The sequence below is a fragment of the Furipterus horrens genome, unplaced genomic scaffold (assembly GCF_987537825.1).
Source record: "Furipterus horrens unplaced genomic scaffold, mFurHor1.1.pri manual_scaffold_13, whole genome shotgun sequence".
NCBI lineage: Eukaryota > Metazoa > Chordata > Mammalia > Chiroptera > Furipteridae > Furipterus > Furipterus horrens.
Window position 1 is genome coordinate 51,250,530 of NW_028327183.1, and position 14,956 is coordinate 51,265,485.

The 14,956-nt window shown below is 55.4% G+C and overlaps 3 protein-coding genes across 3 annotated transcripts; all 3 read right to left on the reverse strand.

Moving 5' to 3' along the window:
* Window positions 1–502: 502 nt before the first annotated feature.
* On the reverse strand, window positions 503–1,751 carry NKG7 (natural killer cell granule protein 7). Its single transcript, XM_090260101.1, has 4 exons — window positions 1,227–1,751; window positions 996–1,142; window positions 776–910; window positions 503–672 (listed from the first exon to the last, which is right to left on the reverse strand). The coding sequence occupies exons 1-4, from the start codon at window positions 1,381–1,383 to the stop codon at window positions 614–616; spliced, it is 498 nt and encodes a 165-aa protein (XP_090116227.1). The 5' UTR covers window positions 1,384–1,751; the 3' UTR covers window positions 503–613.
* Window positions 1,752–6,794: 5,043 nt separating this feature from the next.
* Window positions 6,795–9,610, reverse strand: LIM2 (lens intrinsic membrane protein 2). The gene is made up of 4 exons (XM_090260356.1): window positions 9,436–9,610; window positions 7,626–7,775; window positions 7,205–7,339; window positions 6,795–7,007 (listed from the first exon to the last, which is right to left on the reverse strand). The coding sequence occupies exons 1-4, from the start codon at window positions 9,608–9,610 to the stop codon at window positions 6,946–6,948; spliced, it is 522 nt and encodes a 173-aa protein (XP_090116482.1). The 3' UTR covers window positions 6,795–6,945.
* A 1,221-nt stretch (window positions 9,611–10,831) lies between these two features.
* On the reverse strand, window positions 10,832–12,677 carry CUNH19orf84 (chromosome unknown C19orf84 homolog). The gene is made up of 2 exons (XM_090260376.1): window positions 12,628–12,677; window positions 10,832–11,396 (listed from the first exon to the last, which is right to left on the reverse strand). The coding sequence occupies exons 1-2, from the start codon at window positions 12,660–12,662 to the stop codon at window positions 10,886–10,888; spliced, it is 546 nt and encodes a 181-aa protein (XP_090116502.1). The 5' UTR covers window positions 12,663–12,677; the 3' UTR covers window positions 10,832–10,885.
* Between the last annotated feature and the right edge of the window lie 2,279 nt (window positions 12,678–14,956).

Sequence of the window (14,956 nt, forward strand, 5' to 3'; positions counted from 1 at the left end):
GGACCTGGGTCTGACGCACATCAGCGTCCCCTGCGAGGCCAGCAGAAAGGGTGCCCTTGGAAAAAGCCAGCAGAAGGGAATGAATTAATGAAATGAGCAAAGGGAAGTAGAGCGCAGGTGAGGGACAGAGAGGGAGTGAGAAGGAAAGCACGGAAGCAAGAAAGGCACAGGGAAGAAACGAGAAAGAAGGACAGAGATGGAGGCAGGAGACGGATAAAGGAGAAAGACAAGGTGCAGAGAAGGGGAGAGGGACTTTGGGGCAGTGACCAAGTCCACAGTGGGCAGGAGCGCCCTGAGAACAGGGGGAGGTTTCTGACTCTCCTGGGTGCCCACTGTGACCCATCATGGAGCGAGCGTGACATCAGCATCTGTCGTGGTTGGAAGAATCTCAGAATAACCAGATTCCAGCAAATCGTTGTTGAATGAATGAAGAAACACACAAAGGGGCTATGGAAGGGCTGAGGGGGAGGGCTAAGGGGGAGGGCTGAGGGGGAGGGGGAGGGCTGAGGGGGAGGGCCAGGAGAGGGCTGAGGGGGAGGGCCAGGAGAGGGCCAAGGGATCCTGTGGCTCCTGACGATGCCTCCAGACCCATTCTGCTGTCCTCGCTGGTGGCTCACAGGGAGTCATAGCCCGGCCGGAGGCGCTGGCAGTGAGCAGCCAGGCTCAGGCCACCTGGAGTGGCAGAGGGAGGTTAGCACTTGCCCCCTGCACCCCCGCTCCTCGGGACCCCCAGCAGACCCCCACCACCACCCTGAGCTCCCGGGGCACCAGTCACCTGTAGTGAGAAAAAGGGGAGCAGAAACCCAGCCCAGGTAGAAGGACCAGGAGAAGAAGGTCTGGATCTGGGGGTGCCTAGGTTGGCTCCACCTCTCACTGGTATAGACTGCCATGGCCACCGTCATGGAGAGGGCTGGGACAAAAGACAGGAAGACTGCTCAGCCCTCTGTGGGGGCTCTCAGCGCCCCCAGTGCCCGCGGGCAGCCCGGAGTCCTTACCTGCAGCGAAGGCTGTGATGGAAGAGACAAGGGGGCCGCGGCCCGGGGCCGACAGCGAGGAGATGTAGGACAGGACCAGGAAGCCCACAGACACCAGGCCGCACAGCGCAGCCAGAATGCTGAAGGTCTGCGTCACACGGATGTAGGCTGCTGAGACCGGAGACCTCTGAGGGCCTGTCCTCGCTGGCTCTTCTCCCCTCGCCCCCCGACAGAGAAACCACCCCCCCTCACCTGCTGTGGAGTGCTGATCCGCCTTCGGCCAGAGGCCTGTGTGAGCTGAATCTTTGGGCCCCATGGCCACGAACCAGAAATCTGTGCTCATAGCCACCAGGACACACATCAGGGCCAGGGAGCCAGCCAGCAGGGCCAGGGACCGACAGGGCTCCATGGGGGTGAGCGCTGGGTTTCTGGGTCCTGAGGGATGAAGAGGCTGGTGGTCCAGACTCTGAGGTCTCTGAGAGAAGAGGCTGTGCTCCCTGACTCCTGGGTCCTCTGAGCCAAAAAAAGAAAGAAAGAAAGAAAGAAGCAGCAGCAGCAGCCAGCAAGCAGTAGGGGCCACTTGAGAGGTCTGTGCACCTGAAGACCACGCTGGTTCTGCTGCCCCCTGATCAGTTCCCGGCAACGGCTGTCACACACCCTCCCTTCCTGGGTTGTACTGATAACTTCTCCCCTCCCCGAGGTCCTGGTTCCCCTCACCCTGTGTGGTGGGGAAGGGTGTCATCATCAGTGGTTTGGTGGGTGGTGCAGAACCTGCCTCTCTATCTCAGATTCTATACCTCCCGCCCCCTGAGCGCTCCACGCCAGAGGGGGGCTTCCTGGAAGAGATGAGAGAGAGGCTTGGGGGCTTGGAGGTGGAGGTGGCGAATGAGGCCAGGGTGTGAGTTAAGTGTGAGGAGGGATGTGGCCAGAAGGGGCAGTTGGGGGATGCGTCATGTTTTCTTGTGGGTATTGCAACCTTCCGTTCTGGGCGAGGGGGGCCATCACTACATGGTCTCCGTGGTGCCTGGGGCTGAAGGAGAAGAGAGCTGCAGGCATGGACACCGGGTCCTGGTGGGGGGGCATGGTGGGGCGGGGGGCAGGTGGCAGGCTCAGTCTCCTGCAGCCCTGCTTGGAGCTTACACTCAGGGTGGGCTAAATGTGGAGAATCACAATTCTAAAAGTCTGTGGAGAGGAAGACATCCCCACGTCCCCATCCGGTAAATGCGTTCGCAGACAGCTCTGCTCCAAGCATGGCCGGCGTTACCACCAGGGTCCTGGTAGCTGGCAGGGGGGCACAGGGCCCTCAGGTCCTTTAAGCTTCTTTCTCCCACAGCGGCACCAGGCCCTGGGCAGCACCTCACCTGTGAGCAGGTGTAAGGTGCAGGTACCACAGCCCAGGCAGGAGGCCCAGGCAAACTGGACCCCTGTGAGACTGGAATGGCTCTGAGGAGGACTTCCCTGTGGAGACAAACTGAGCCCACAGTCCCAGGACAGCTGGACAAGGGAGAACCGGTGACCCAGCTGGCCAGTCCCCTTCCTTTATGGCAGGCTCCAGTTTGCAGGCCCCCATTGTCCCCCCAGACCCTCACCAGTGAGTCAGCTGGCCATTCCCAAGAACATGACCTCGGGGACAGGCTCCCGGAGGTGCAGCCAGGTCGTGAGCAGTCGGGTCACTGGCACAAACGTGGCTGTGGACGTGGCTCTGGGAGGGGCAGGTGGACAGGCTTCAGGAAGTCTGGGCCGTGGGTGTGCGGTTAGGGGCAAAGTCAGAGCACAGAGCCCTCTGTGATCTTGACCCTACCCCAAACTCAACGCTATCCTCAACCCCATTCTAATTCTCACCTCATTTCCAAATCCAGCCCTAACCTCAATCCCAGCTCAGTTCATCCATAACCCTACCCCAACCATAATTAAAGCTCCAGCCCCAACCCAACTCCCAAAACCAGCTCTAAAAACCCAGTCCCAGCTCAGCCCCAAACAGAAACCATTCCTTAACCACAGCTGCAATCCCTAATGTAACACCATCACTATCCCCCAACGTAACCTCATTCTTTAAAACAGAAAAAAAGATTTTATTCATTTATTTTTAGAGAGAGGGGAAGGGAGGGAAAAAGAGAGGGAGAGAAACATCAGTGTGTGGTTGCCTCTTGCACACCCCCAACTGGGGACCTGGCTCACAACCCAGGCATGTGCCCTGACTGGGAATCGAACCGGCGACCCTTTGGTTTGCAGGCCGGCACTCAATCCGCTGAGCCACACCAGCGAGGGCCTAACCTCATTCTTTTTGACAAGCCTAACCCCAAGCCTGACCCCGTCCACATCCCCATGCCCAAACCCATCCTCATCCTGAGACTTAACCTTAACCTCATTCCCACCCTGACACCAGATCATTTCCAATCCCAACGCCAGTCCCAGTCCAACACCCACTTCCTTCTTCATACTTCTCCCCACTCCCTGTGAATCCGGTCTCAACTCCACCCCATGCCATCTTCACCCCACTTCCAGGTTGAAGGCCGTAACCTGTTTCTCATTTCCCTAAGTGCCAGCACTACCGTTGACCAAAGAAAGGTCGATCATGCCTGGGCCTGGGGGGGGAACCTCTATACCCTTGGAATGCCCAGCCTGGTAAATAAATGCCTCTCTTTCCCTGGAGTCCTTGGGCCACAGCAGATACTTCAGGCTGTCAACATGGCTGATGGGGGGTGGAGAGGGTGCTATATCAGGTTGGGCCCTGAAGAGGCTAGAAACTGGATAACGTAGGTCAGCCGTGTGGCTGCTCCCTGCCTACACAGCTGATGTCCCACGAAAAGCCCAGACATCGGGATTTGGGTGAGCTTCTCCTGTTGGCGGCACCAAGTGTCCTCACACGTCCTGGCTGGGAGGAGTAAGTGTCGCTGCTACGACGCCACTGGGAGAGACAATGGGAGGCTGGAGCCTGGGCTGGCCTGCCCGCTGCCGTAGGAGGCTTCTGCCTTTGCCGATGGTAAACCATGCCCTTTGGCTGTAATAAATTCACTGTGAGTGTAAGTTTTCCTGAGCTCTGTTAGTCCTTCTAGCAACTCACTGAACCGGGGGGTGGAGGTGGGTGTTTTGAGGACCACTGAACTGCAATGAGAGAGGGGGGATTAAGTCAGAGAGTTACTGGGGGCCAGAACACATGGCAGTTTGTGTGACCTTTATAGACGTTAGCTTTTCACCTGAGATCAGAGCCACTGGAGGGCTTACAGCAGGAGTGACGTGATTTTTATGAATATGCCCCTAGAGCAGTGGTTCTCAACCTTCCTAAGGCCGCGACCCTTTAATACAGTTCCTCATGTTGTGGGGACCCCCAACCATAAAATTATTTTCGTTGCTACGTCATAACTGTAATTTTGCTACTGTTATGAATCGTAATGTAAATATCTGACATGCAGGATGTATTTTCATTGTTACAAATTGAATATAATTAAAGCATAGGGATTAATCACAAAAACAATATGTAATTATATATGTGTTTTCCGATGGTCTTAGGCGACCCCTGTGAAAGGGCCGTTGGACCCCCAAGGGGGTCGTGACCCACAGGTTGAGAACCACTGCGCTGCTCTAGATGCTGCTTAGAGAATGAGCTGTAGGACGGGAGGTGGCAGAGGGTGAGGGCCGAGCTGGTTAGGAGGCTGAGTCAATAAACCAGGTGATAGATGATAGCAGCTTGCATTAAGGTGAAAACTGGTTAAGCAAGACAGAGTCAAATTCCAGCCCTGGCTGGTGTGGCTCAGTGGATTCAGTGCCGGCCTGTGAACCAAAGGGTCTCTGGTTCGATTCCCAGTCAGGGCACGTGTCTGGGTTGCAGCCTGGGTCCCCAGCTGGGGGCACATGAGAGGCAACCACACATTGGTGTTTCTCTTCCTCTCTTTTTCTCCCTCCCTTCCTCTCTCTCTAAAAATAAATATTTTTTAAAAATTCCAAACACATATGAAAGCTAGAGCCAACACTATTGGCTGATGAATCAGTGGTGGGGTATAACAGAGAGAGAACGGCGGAGGGTGAGCCCCCCACATTTGTGGCTTGAGCAGCTGCATAAAAATAAAGTTGTCATTTACTAAGAGGGGGGAGACCAGGGGTGGAGCAGGTGAGCGGTGTCAGGGAGACCAGGAACTCAGATATGTGAGGCTTGAGATGCTCTCCTGTGCAAGCTGAGTAAGAAGTTGGAGACATGAGTCTGCAGTTATGACATCATTCTTGCTAGAGTAGCCCCTATAAATATGATTGCTGGAATAGGCCTCAGTAACTATTCCTACCTACAGAGGCCTCAGTAAAGTATTATTAGAGAGGGCTTCAATCGCCATTATTAGTGGAAGAAGCCTCTATAAACATAGTATTACTGTTATTTGAGGAAGCCCCAATAAATATTAATTCTAGGGAGTAAGCCTCTATTAATATAGCAATTACTAGCACAGACAGTGACACATATTCTTATTGTTAGAATCAGCCTGTGAAATTGTCTTGTTATTTTATGATTGGCATCAGTAAACCTCAGGGCAGTGGGTATCAGTTGATTGAATGAACTATGACTGAGTGAATGAAGAGAAGGTCAAGGTCATGAATAATGTGTGAAAAAGCAGGTGAAGGAGGTGAAGGGTCAGAGTTCTGGTGTTTCCACTTGGTGGAGCCCATGAGGAGGGGAGAGGGGGACGGGAGAGCCAGCTGGAGATGGGGTGGGCAGGTGAGAAGGGGAGCTGTTTTTTTATTTTTAATTTTTTATTTATTTTTATTTTTTGTTTTTCACCAAGCTTTTTATTTATCCTATTATCCTACTGTGATATTGTGATTTATAGTAAGAAATGCATATGGGGCTGAGTCCTGGTTAGGACATCTGTCTGCTAAAGCCCCTGGAATCTTCCCAAGTCATGGAGACCATAAAGGTGTCATTTGCTGTGGAAAGGGTGACTTTTGTACCGCACCTAAGGATTGGGCAATGTGTGCCCGGGCAGCCAACCATGGGAGTGGACGGTTGGAACCTTCAGTCCCAGCCCCTGACCTCTGGGCAGCAGAGAGGAGCTGGAGGCCGAGTTCCATCACCAAGGCCCAGGATGAATCAATCACGCTTATGTAATGAAACCTCCTCGGGGAGCTTCAGGGGTGGCGAACACTTGAAGATTTGGGGGGAGCGGTGACTTCAGAGCGGATGAGAAGCTCCGGGCGCTTTCTCTTACCTGGCCTTCTGCATCCCTTCCATCCGGCTATTCCTGAGTTACATTCTTTTATAATCAACTGACAATCTAGTAAGTACCGTGCTTTTCGGAGTTCTGTGAGCCGCTCTAGCAAATTAATGGAACCCAGGGAGGGGGTCGGGGGGACCTCTCATCGACAGCTGGTGGTCGGAAACACAGGTGATAACCTGGCCTAGCAGGTGACCTCTGAAGTGGGGTTGGGGGCCGTCTTGTGGGACCGAGCCCTTAACCTGCGGTGTCTGATGCCATCTCCAGGTAGTGTCAGAACCGAGGTAATTGCCTGGTAGCGTGAGGCAGAAACACACATATTGGGACCGGTGTCAGAGCTGGGCCTGCACCTCAGTTTCCCGGAAGCTGAATTGTCGTTCGTGCGGGGCTGTGTGATTCATCTCTGGCCACTCGCCCACAGAACAGCAGGCCGGGCTGCTATCACCCCCCCCCCCACACCGTCCACCACCCTCGCCCCGCCCCTCGGGGAGTCACGCGGGAGTAGTTTCACTTCGGTTTTATTAGACTGCCCCCACATCGCTCTAATGGGTACTCCAACTCAAACAACCCCCCTGGGGGTGGGGCCTTGGGTCTTCCCAGCCCCCTCCCGCCAGGTCCCTGCTGGACTCCGGAGTCAGGGGCCCCCACCCAGAGGCCAGGACCGAGCCCCCCTCACGCCCCCAGGAACCAGGATTTCAGGCCTCTAGACCCTCCCCCTCCTCTTCAGGGATTTCATTTTAACTTCCTGCTGGAGCCGAGGGGTGCAGCTGGGCTCAGCGGGGAGTGGACACGCGCCGACATTCGTGCATCCGGTAGGCACACATGTAGAAAATGCCTGTGCGACAAAAGGTCCCGATGGACACGCCCCAAGCCCCGGCCCCCGCACCCTCTTTCTCCCTGGGCGTCCACACAGCCTGAGTCTGCCTCCCGGCTGGGTGCTGGGGGCCCGTGTGGGACACCCCCCCACCTCACCCTCAGTAGTGCCCCTGCTCACCCTCAGACACCGCCCTTCCCACCCCGCAACCCCGGTACCTGCAAAGAAGGTCATGAGCAGGGCCACCCAGCCCAGGATGTAAGACCAGGAAAAGCGCCAGTCCCCAAAACGGCGACCGAGGAAGCTGACGGTGACTCCAGTGTAGATGGCCAAGGCCAACAGGACCAAAAAGGCTGGGGGGAGGGGCGGGGGGTGGGGACGTGGGTGAGGATGGGCTTGGAGATGGGGGTGGGGTGAGACTGAGGAAAGGGGTGCGGGTGGGGTTACGCCAGAGCTGAGCTGTAGTGTCAGAACAGGTGGGATTAGAGAGAGTCTTGGAGTTGATGTTGGGTGTGGGGTGGGGATTAGGCTGGGGGAGGAGTGGGGGAGGGAGAGACTGGTGTTGGGGGTGGGGTGAATTATGGTTGGAGGTGGGCAGGGAGTAGAGAGAGGGGCAGGGTGGAGGGGGGGTCCACTCACTGGAGGCGAAAAACATGATGCCGGCCGAGAAGGGTCGGGAGAAGCGGGTGAGGGTGGGCTGCTGCGCAAAGGCCAGGATGCCCACGATGACGCCGGAGGTGGCACACAGGGAGGACAGGATCATGAAGGCCCGGGTGGCATTCCAGTATGCTGCGGGAGCACCCCACGGTCACGCCCAGACCTCCCCTGCCCTTGGCAGTGAGGGCTGCTACCTCTGAGGGCGGTAACGCCTTCCCTCTCTCCATATCCCTGACCCGACCCAGCTTCTCCTTCACCTGTGCCCTCCTCTTCACCTGGGAAACTCCTATCCATCCTCCAAAGCCCCGTTCCCAAAGCCTCTCCTCTAGGAAGCATCCCTTGACCCCTCAAGCCACATCCTCACCCCCTGCTCCGCGTTGTGACTCTTTGTCTGCCTCCCCCTCCAGCCTGATTGCCCCCTGAGGACAGGGACTGGGTTGATTCTACCTCATGCTACCCCCAGCATAGGTTTGGGGTGCACGCAGGCCCGGAGAAATGTTCGTTGGGGGAATGAATGAATGATGCTGACTCCCCATGTTGTCTGCTCATCATCCTCTCTCCTCCCTCCCATTGCTCTGTTTCATTTCCTTCATACCACTTGGCCATAGCTGAAAACGCCCCATGTATTTATTTTAAGCTGTTCTGGTGCCTGAACTCTCAGCTCTGTGAGCGCAAAGGTCTTGTTATATCCCCACACCTTGTGCCTGGCACATGGCAGCTACTCAATAAACGTGTTGAGTGATGGCTTTTGAGCACTGGGGATCATTCTTGCTTTCCATAAAATTATCTTATGCAATACACTATATCATACACAGAGATACAGTATATTACATAATATACATTATATACACACTATATATTAAATATATGTATATAATATACATCGAAGAGCCCTATACTGCACTATTCTTATTACCAGATTTATAATATATAGTACTATATACATATATACACACACATATATATACACCTATATACATATATATTATATAGCTTGAGACGGATGGCTGCCGACGACGATACAGCTTGGCACATAGCAAGTATTAAAAAATCCCTCATCCGTACTTAGCAAATTTAGGGTCTCTCTTGCTTCTGTATGTATTCCCCAGGACCTAGCATAGCTTTTTTCTTTTTTCATTACAGTTAACATTCAATAGTATTTTATATTAGTTTCAGGTGTACAACACAGTTGTTAGACAATTATACAGTTTACGAAATAATTCCCCGATAATTCAAGTACCCACCTGGAACCATGCAGAGTTATTACATTATTATTGACTGTCTTTCCTCTGCTGTCCTTTACACCCTCGGAACTGTTTTGTAACTACCAACCTGTAGTTCTTAATCCAGTCACCCTTTTCACCCAGGCCCCTAACCCCCTCCCTTCCGGTGACCATCAGTCTGTTCTCTGTGTCTATGAGGCTGTTCCTGTTGTCTTTGTTCTTTTATTTGTTCTTCAGATTCCACACATGAGTGAAATCATGGTATTTGTGTTTTTCTGACTTTCTCACTTAGCATATTAACACTGTTCTGGATACATAGTAACTATCTAGGAAGTGCTGTTCCGGCAACCCAAGCTCCGCCTGCGGTTCCTGGCCTGTTTCCTGCAGGAGGTAGGTGTCACCTTTCCCTCCTTAGCGCCTCAAGCAGCACATTCTGTCATTGCCCCGAATGAGTGAAATCCCAGCTTTGCCCCTTCCATGCTCCGAGTGACCTTGGGTTGGTCCCATTCCTCCTCCTGAGCCACAGGCTCTGCCCCCAGGCACAGCCCACCCCCCACCCGGCCCCTCACCGATGCTCTCCGTCTGCAGGTAGCACTTGCTGCCCAGGCAATAGCGCCACAAACCCTGGTGGGCAAAGGACCCCGACAGCCGGTACTGCATCCAGTGGTCTGTCGCCGTGGCCACCACGAGAAGAATAGTCCCCACCCAGGCGCAGAAAAAGCCGCCGCCCATGAAGCTGTACATGGTGACCTGTGGGGAAGGGGGGAGATGGGGTCAGGAGCTGGACTCTCAGGTTCCGGGAGAGGAGGGGCTGGGGGTCCGGACTCCCAGGTTGAGGGAGGAGGAACTGAGGACCTAGACCCCTGGGTCCTGGTGGGGAGGCCGGGGGCCTGGACTTCCAGGTCCTGGCGTGAAGGGGCCTAGGGGCTGGGATCCCACCGCATCCCTGGGAGAGAAAGGAGCTGGAGGACTGGGTGTTCAGGCCTCGGGGGAGGAGGGCACCGAGGGTCCCGTGCCCAGTCCCTACCTGGTGGCAGCGCCTGTCCTGAGCCCTCTGTCTGCCTCAGCCCCTCTGTGCAGACTGAGCCGAACCAGGTTGCTGGCCTCTCTGCTCCCCGGGTCCCCCAAATCCCTTAAGCCTCCCCACACAATGGCCCCACAGCCCAGCAGCTTCCAGCAGACAGAAATGCAGCCGTGGCAGAGGCCCCAGATGGAATTCGCTGAAGCAGGGATCCAGGGGCCCCCTCCCCGCAGCCCCGGGCCCCACTGGCCTCTCTCTGTGACCCTCCCCACGACCCTGCCACCTCTCACAGGCCTTGCTCACAGCACCCACTGGGTAGGCCTGAGCTGCGTAAGCACACACACACAGACACAGGACATAGGGACAGTCAGCCGTTTATTGCTCAGCCAGGGCCCTCCACCCCCGAAAGGGCAGGAAATGGGGTGGTGTCTAGGTACACTGGGCCTGGGGGGTTCCTTGTGGGTAGGGTCGCAGGCCATGCCACAGTTGGGGCCTGGAGAGGAAGGAAGATGGGCTGGGTTTGGGGCTGAGTTTGGGGTGGAGTTAAGGATGAGCATTGGGTTGACCTGAAGCAGGGGGGGGTGGGAAATGAGGGTGAAGAAGCTTGGAAGCAGGTGGGTTCGGGGGCATATGGGGACAGAGATGGAAGTGAGTGGGACTGGGAATTCGGTACCGAGGGTGGGGATGCCCTGGGGTTGCAGAGGCGGGTAAATAGCTTTGGGATTAAGAGTGGGGTCAGGATGGGACTGGAGGAGCCCTTGGGTGGAGGATGAGCTGAGGGCTGTCACTGTAGTTGGGGATGGTGCCAGGAGGGGAAGAGGCACTGGGTATGAGGTTCAAGGCTTTTTCTGGCTTGGGATCCTAAGCCAAGGCCAGATTTTGCCAGGGGACTGCCCGGCCCCACTGCTGAGGCCATGGTTTGGAGAGAAGAGGGATGAGGTTGAGGTCACCCTGGGCTCCAGAAAGAGCCTTGTGGTGACTGAGTGGCCCTCGGGGTCCTAGTACTCAGTGTCCCAGTCCTCCGTGGCAGGTGGTGTGGCCACGGGTGGCTGCGGACCTTGGGCTTCCTTCTTCCCAACCTGGGTAGGTAGTGTTGGTGGTGATGAGGGCATCCTGGGTGGGGTCCCGGGGCCAGCCCGAGAGTCCCCCACCCACACCCTCTTCGGCTGCCCAGGCCTCCCAGGTCCCCGCCGCTGGTGGCCCCTGCCCCAGCCTGGTCTGCGAGGGACGTCCCAGCCCCCGCGTCCCCTGAATGGCCTCTTGGCGGTGTCCGGCTGGGTGGCGCAAGCCTGGGAGTTGCAGGGGCAGGAGGGCAGGGACTGCTGCAGGCTGTAGGCCCCCAGCAGGGCGCTGTGCAGGAGGTAGGAGAGGGCGTCCAGACGAATGGGGACGGTGACAGAGGCCAGGCTGTCAGGGAGCCCCAGGTGGGCTGGGTCTGGGGTGCCCAGGAGAGAAGACGGCAGGGCTGGGGAAGGCTCCGTCCCAGGTGCTGGCAGGGGCAGGTTGTTCCTGGAACGCCAAGGGGACAGGTCAGCGGCCTCCCCACCTGCCTCTCTCCCCCAGCACCGCCTGGCTGCCTCTCTGCTTCTCCAGCCTGAGCTCTGCGTCCACCTCGAACGTCCTCACCCCGTCTCCCCACCCCGACCCCTCTTTACAGACAGGCAGACTGCGCTGCCGGAGCTTCAGCATCAGGCAGAGCTCAGCGGCAATTCCCGGCTGCCCGGCTCCCTCAGGGCGTGCCGCAGGCCCAGCCACTTTCCCACTCTGCACCTTAATTTTTCACACCGAAACACGGCTTTTGGGGGGGTCCCCAAAGCGCCTGGGAAAGGGTTGGGTCTGGGAAGTGTTCAAGAAGTGTAGGCAATTATTATTATTATTATTCTTAGGTTCAGTAAGAGCCTCAAAACCCCCCACCCAATAAGTTGATTAGCAGGAAGTAAAAACCACGAACAATGACTATTGAGCAGTCCAGTGAAAAGTTCCTCAAATCTTGCGAAACACCAGCAGGAGGTAGAAAATTTTTTACTCCCTTATTCTATTCTTCTCCCCAGCAACACGCCCAACAAATCACCAAGTGCCTCGTTGTTCCCACCATTGTTCCCTCCGTTACCCCCAGGCCCAAGCCATTGTGCCCGCCGTTACCCCCAGGCCCAAGCCATTGTGCCCGCCGTTACCCCAGGCCCAACCCATTGTGCCCGCCGCTACCCCAGGCCCAACCCATTGTGCCCGCTGTTACCCCCAGGCCCAACCAATGACTAGGCGCCCCATAGCCTGTTCCAGTCATTCCCTATCCCCCCCTTTAAAACCTTGTCAGCCTGTACGCCAGCTGCTGTTCTCTCCTTTGAGACAGCCCGGCGGGTTCCTCTTAATAAACCTTGCATCTCAGCTTCCTTGGTTTCAGTTTTTGCTATTTCTAACAATTATTATTATTATTATTATTATTATTATTATTATTATTATTATTATTATTATTATTATTATTATTATTATTTCTCCAGTCCTAGGGCTGTTCCTGGCATTTTCCATTCTCCTGGTTCATTCTAGACATGTCTCTGACCGCGAGCATCTGTTTCTAGCTCTCTCCCTGGTTCTAAGTACTTTGCTCAACGCTGTGGCCAGAGGTGATGCCCGCGGCTTCTTTTCTCCGTCTCTCGGGGTCTGTTCCCCTCGCTCGCATTCGCTCTGTCCCCTCCGCTCCCTGGGGCTCCGTCCTCCCTGCGGAAGGTCTCGAGTTTCTCACCTTTCCGGCCCTGTTCCTTCCTTCTGGGGCTCCATCTTCAGGAGGGTCTCTCGAGTCTCTTCTAGCACCTTCGCCTGGATTGTTCCAGGGCCCAAGGAGGCAGGATGGGGGTGTGGGAAAGAAGTGGGCGGGGCTTTGTCAGAAACGGGGCGTGGCCTGTAGGGCGCGAGGAACCCTGGGAAAGAGTGCACGTGGGTCTGTGGGAACGGGCTCCTCCAGCCTACTCAGCTCGGGCCGCAGCCCCTGCCTCCCCAGAACCAGGGGTCCAGGCCCCCTGCTCCTCCCCTCTTCCCATCAGCATTCCTGTTTTCTGGGGGTCTGATTGTGTTCTTTAGGATTTTAATCCTAAAGATGAAAACATTTAGACAAGGAAATCTGGAGGTCTGGACCCGCCCCAGGGTAGCGGGGTCAGTAGATGGGCTGGGACCTTTAGGAGCTGAATTCCATTCTAGGCTGTGTCTTTGACTTGCTTTAGATCCTTAAATCCTTCTAGTCTCTACGTTTCAGTTTCCCCATCTGAGAAATGGGGCTTCTATTGCCTTCCAGGTTCTTGGGAAGTTTCAAGGATACCACATGTGGAACGCAATCAACACAGAATCAGGTGTAATTAACCTCAACAAAAATGAGAGTTACTTATCATTATTGCTGGTAGCCATGGCAGTATTTTATTGAGAAACAATGGTCATTCTTCCACCCATTCATTTAAGAAACAGGTTCTCAGTGCCTGCTCTATGCTGGGCTGGGTGCTGGGGGTGCAACCCGGGATAAAATCGATGCAGCCGAATGTGCTGAAAGACAGAGGACGCACAATACATTTCCTGTAAGTACTATGAAGTTGTAAAGTCACGGCCAGGGGATACAGAGGCACCGGGAGCAGTTATTTTAGAGAAGATGGTTAGGGAAGACGCTGGGAGACCTGAGTCTTGAGCGTTTCCGGTGGCGGGAACAGCAAATAACAAAGGGTTGAGGGCGCAATAAGCGTAGTGTTTGAGGGACTGGGCAGGAATGAGGGATATGAAGAGAGGGATAGGTCTCTTGAGTCTAGAGGCCCTTTGCTGGATGATGCCTGTGACACCAAAATGATGCAGAACCGGTCCCTGCCCTCCAAGGGCTCTCAGTCTTTGAGGGGCAGGGTGCAGACTCAAGGATGGAGTAACGTTCCAGGGTGATCAGAGCCGGGACACAGGGAGGAACAGGAACAATGAGAGACCTAAGCAGGCAAAATAGTGTTGCCTGAGCCAAAGAGTGGAGGATGAGGTCAGGGAGGTGTTTTTAAAGGAAGTGACCCCTTCTTGGTTTAAAAAAAAAAAAATAAGTTTTATCAAGAAGGTAGGCTTTCTTTTGTTAGCGGCTATGATTAGGACCTGAGTCTCCGGATCTGAAGTTTGGGTCTACCCATTCGGTTCCATCGTATCCCAAAGAGGCAGCTTATGTATACACAGGGTTTGGAGATTAAGGGTTCGAATCCCTGCTATTTACCAGCGCGTGACCTAGCATGCTGTTTAGGCTTTTTGAGCGCTCACTGCTCTATTCCGGCCTAAGGGGTTGCTCCCGGTTTTGTTCAGTTCGGTTTCTCCGCGATCATGGTCTCACTTCCTCACGTACCACGGCCCTGGGGCTTTAGGGCTCTCCTCCCACGCTAGGAGAGAGGAGGCGGGATCTTGCGTCTCTAAAGAAATGCCATTTACTTGGCTTTCAAAATTAGAGGCAAGTTCTGAAAAGTGACCAATCAACTCCTGTGTCAGGGAAATGAGGCTTCCGATTCGCCGGGGACTCTTTAGCCCTGCCCACTCGTCGTTACGTAGGCAGCGCGAGACATAATCTTCGGCTCTGATTGGAGGGTGAGCTTGCGTTGCGAGGCCCCCTCTTCGCTCTTTCATTGGCAACGTTTCAAAAAGTGAGCCTCCCTCTTGCCCTCTGATTGGCTGTCCTCTTTCCGTACCTTCTTTGGGCTGTAGTAACTGACATTTTCGCGTTGGCCTTTAGCGGGGGCTGGTGTCCGCGCTCCCGCAGGGTGGCGTCCGCCGCGTCCGACGAGACCCAGCCCCGCCTGGAGAGCCGATCTAAGCTTGGAGAGGACGGGGCCCTGGGTTGATGGACCAACCCTTCCTTTCAGTAACCCCCCAGGCATCGGACAGTCAGAGATGCCAGACTGGACTTTCAGGGCCGCCCCAGCCCACGCGGCTCCCGGATTCCCCTGAGGCGCCCTTTACCCCACTTCCGGCCGCGCCCAGAAATCCCGGGGCCCTGCGCGCTCCCGTGAGCCTTACCCACTCGCTCGGCTCTTCCAACTTGGGTTGGCGTCAGGGCCTCCCGGTCTTGGGGGCGC